The sequence below is a fragment of the Diaphorina citri genome, unplaced genomic scaffold (assembly GCF_000475195.1).
Source record: "Diaphorina citri unplaced genomic scaffold, Diaci psyllid genome assembly version 1.1 scaffold3327, whole genome shotgun sequence".
Taxonomy (NCBI): domain Eukaryota; kingdom Metazoa; phylum Arthropoda; class Insecta; order Hemiptera; family Psyllidae; genus Diaphorina; species Diaphorina citri.
In genome coordinates, this window is record NW_007380736.1 from 2,643 (window position 1) to 6,392 (window position 3,750).

Sequence of the window (3,750 nt, forward strand, 5' to 3'; positions counted from 1 at the left end):
GAATTTTATCCTCATTTATTTGACCACATAATAATGGAGCTCTAAGGGTTAGATGGTAGAGAATGCCTAAGGCGTTAACCTCGCCTAGTGGTTGCCTTCCACTCAAGAGTCTATTATTATTATTACTAAAACCCTTGGCAGTTATACCGTAACATTCTGTTTCTACGAAAAACACAAATTTCCCATTCACAGGAAACCACAAACCACCTGTCCCAATGTTGGTATGAGGGCCATCGGCTTTAACAAACGCCCTATGTCACTGCGACCTTGTTAGATCTTCTGTGACTGTCCCAATGTTTCCCTTTTCAGTCTCACACAGGGCCATATTTGAGGGATCATTTATTTGAGAATTTGACCACATAATAATGGAGCTCTAAGGGTTAGGTGGTAGAGAATGCCTAAGGCGTTAACCTCGCCTAGTGGTTGCCTTCCACTCAAGAGTCTAATTATTATTATTACTAAAACCCTTGGCAGTTATACCGTAACATTCTGTTTCTACGAAAAAACACAAATTTCCCATTCACAGAAAACCACAAACCACCTGTGCCAATGTTGGTATGAGGGCCATCGGCTTTAGTAAACGCCCTATGTCACTGCGACCCTGTTAGATCTTCTGTGACTGTCCCAATGTTTCCCTTTTCAGTCTCACACAGGGCCATATTTAGGGAGGCCCGGGCACGATTGGTCAATCTACCAATCCGCATCGCCGTTTGCCTTGAGGAAAACGAAATCCTTCCCGTTCAGATTCATGATACCGTCCTTTAAATAGAACTTCCACTTGTTACGGGACCGTGTGATCTTGTCGTACTGACATACGACTATGTTGTCGGTGTCAAACAGGGCGGGGTCCTCTTCACTCACGTCGTCACTCGAGTTCAGGGGTTCGTCTTCGATCCCTGTGGGCGGAGAGAAAAAACAATCTTAATGAACTATGGGAAAAAAAAATCTTCTTTTTTAAGAGGCTAGATAGAGGGAGGGAACTGTAAGTGCTAAGGTCTTATCGTCCCAAAAGCGACGAGAGAATGAAGAAATGATAGGAAAAAAGCCAACCGTTCCGAGAACGAACCTTATCTGTTCAGGATGAAATTCGGCTCGGGCTGAAATCGAACCTACGACCTAGCGCTTACAAGGCAGACGCGCTACCAACCAATCTAACTACACGTCTGGAGGGATGGTGTCCCATGTCTTCAAATAACCAAAGTCTCATCTCACCTTCATTTTCTTCATTCTCATCATCGTCGTCATCAATGTCCTGATCATCATCGTCATCGTCTTCATCATCATCGTCCTTGTCATCATCATCGTCATCGTCATCATCATCGGACGTATCATGCGCCCCGTCATACTGAGGGAACACGGGCTTAGTGTCCAACTGTTGCTGCTGCTGCAATTGTTGCTGCTGAGCTTGCTGCTGCTGGAGTAGCACAACATTGTCGACATGTTGCTGAAGCAGAACGGTAGCCACGTCTGTGGGAACGCTCATGGCTGCTGTGATCACACTTCCGCCTGAAACAGTCACAACCAACTTCAGTGATGTAGTGGTTAGCGCGGTGGACTTCGGATCTGGAGGTTGGTGGTTCGAGTCCAAGTCAAGCCATAAAATTTAGCGTAGTGCATTAAGCGTAACTGGAAGAACGATATTATCTAGAGACTAAACTGTAGTACCGTGGAGTAGATATCCTGGAGAAATCAGTATTTAAAGACGTACCTATATGGAAGCCATACGACGGAAATTTCACTTGCACACACCGAAAAAGAAAATCCGGAAAATTTTGTTTGTTTACTTTTTGATTTTTTTTTCAACTTTGCACAGAGAAAAAATGTTTTTTCCTCGTTGAAAAGTTCTCTGTGCTTTATGCGGCGGCTCTAGATTTTTTAAAAAGGTCAGCTGTTTTTCATTCAAACTGCGTCGCGTCGATGCGAAAACAACCCCGCGTTGATGGGTATTTTTCATTTCACCAGTGGCGTAGCGTCCATGTAGGGCGTGTATGGCGGCCATACACTCAAAATTTACTCAAATACCCTTAAATATTGACGAAGAAGAATGTGCATGACTTATGGTAGTAATGTGCATGGTGATGGAAATTAGTGCCCTACACGCCTTACATCACTTGAGTTTAGACCACGCTACGCCACTGCATTTCACTTCCCCTCCTAGCGTCTCTCTTCGAGTGAACTCGGCGTCTTAGATTCCGGAAGCGACTCTTGAGTAGCATCAAGTTTAAAATTATTTTGCAATATCTCGAGATAGCGGATCCGCTAGAGATGTCATGTTTCTTGATTTTCCACAATTTTTATTTTCACTCCTCCTGAATTTAGGACACGGCGTCCACTCGTGAAATGAAAAACACGCATCAACGCGGCGTCGGGTTCGCATAGACGCGGCGTAGGAATGAAAGACACGGATCGAATTGAACGGATAATGTTCGTTCTCTCGGAACGGTTGACTATGTCCTATCCTGTCTTCCTTCTCTCTTCGATTTCTGGACGATAAGACCTTAGCAGCCACAGTTCCTCTTTATCAAACCTCTTTTTTTTAATCTGATTGGTTAAAATGTATTGGTATGAATCTTATATTATAAAATCAAGATCCATTCACTCATTCACCTATACCTACTATTATGTTCTTTGCTACATTTCTGCTTGTGAGTTAAAAATCTCTCTGCCATCTTTATAGTTGATTGACTTGTTATCAAGAGGTGTAAAATGTTTTTTTTTTTTTTATATCGATAATAATCTCGAAAGATATTTTACTTACCATTTCACGAGCCGCCTACAAGTTTTCTTCTTTGCTCCGGCGTGCTCCAAGCGGACGAATCAGGAACTTCTAATGTGATTTGAAAAATCCATGGTAGAAAGAATAAGGAAAAATCAAAATCAAAACATTCTTATCAAATTCCAGTTTTCCTTATCAAAAAGGTTCGTGTTTTCTGAAATTTCTTGCTTTCCACCCTACTTTTATATATATTTTTTATCTTTTAGAAGTTGTATTTGAATCTTCGGACTTACACCTAGTTGCCCAAAGCTCCATTAGGTCATAAATTTTCATTGCAGCAATGTATTTATTGATTGAAATGTAAATTGGTACAATCAAAACATTTCACCACTTGTTAAGCCTTTGAATCATGTCAACTTTAAGAAGAGCTTCCAGAACAGGAAACGCCCAGCTTTCAGTCACATATTTCAGTCATAAGTGCATCCAACAAGGCAGACGCGCTACCAACCAATCTAACTACACGAGCTGGAGGGATGAAAACTGTCAATGCACCTCCCGAAATTTCCAGACTTAATGACAATGTGTCCCATGTCTTCTCATCTCACCTTCATTTTCTTCATTCTCATCATCGTCGTCATCAATGTCCTGATCATCATCGTCATCGTCTTCATCATCATCGTCCTTGTCATCATCATCGTCATCGTCATCATCATCGGACGTATCATGCGCCCCGTCATACTGAGGGAACACGGGCTTAGTGTCCAACTGTTGCTGCTGCTGCAATTGTTGCTGCTGAGCTTGCTGCTGCTGGAGTAGCACAACATTGTCGACATGTTGCTGAAGCAGAACGGTAGCCACGTCTGTGGGAACGCTCATGGCTGCTGTGATCACACTTCCGCCTGAAACAGTCACAACCAACTTCAGTGATGTAGTGGTTAGCGCGGTGGACTTCGGATCTGGAGGTTGGTGGTTCGAGTCCAAGTCAAGCCATAAAATTTAGCGTAGTGCATTAAGCGGGGAACGACATTTGTGAC

At 42.9% G+C, this 3,750-nt stretch overlaps 2 protein-coding genes across 2 annotated transcripts in view; both read right to left on the reverse strand.

The window, feature by feature from the left end:
* LOC113471936 (transcription initiation factor IIA subunit 1-like) overlaps positions 1–325 on the reverse strand; it is a 1,014-nt gene extending 689 nt beyond the window's left edge. Inside the window, exon 1 of the mRNA XM_026831425.1 lies at positions 316–325. Coding sequence (XP_026687226.1) covers positions 316–325 — 10 coding nt within the window. The remainder of the gene's footprint in view (positions 1–315) is intronic.
* LOC103520213 overlaps positions 39–3,750 on the reverse strand; it is a 12,911-nt gene continuing 9,199 nt past the window's right edge. Inside the window, exons 11-13 of the mRNA XM_026831424.1 lie at positions 3,322–3,615; positions 614–887; positions 39–305 (exon numbers count right to left, since the gene is read on the reverse strand). Coding sequence (XP_026687225.1) covers positions 691–887; positions 3,322–3,615 — 491 coding nt within the window. The 3' untranslated portion in view covers positions 39–305; positions 614–690. The remainder of the gene's footprint in view (positions 306–613; positions 888–3,321; positions 3,616–3,750) is intronic.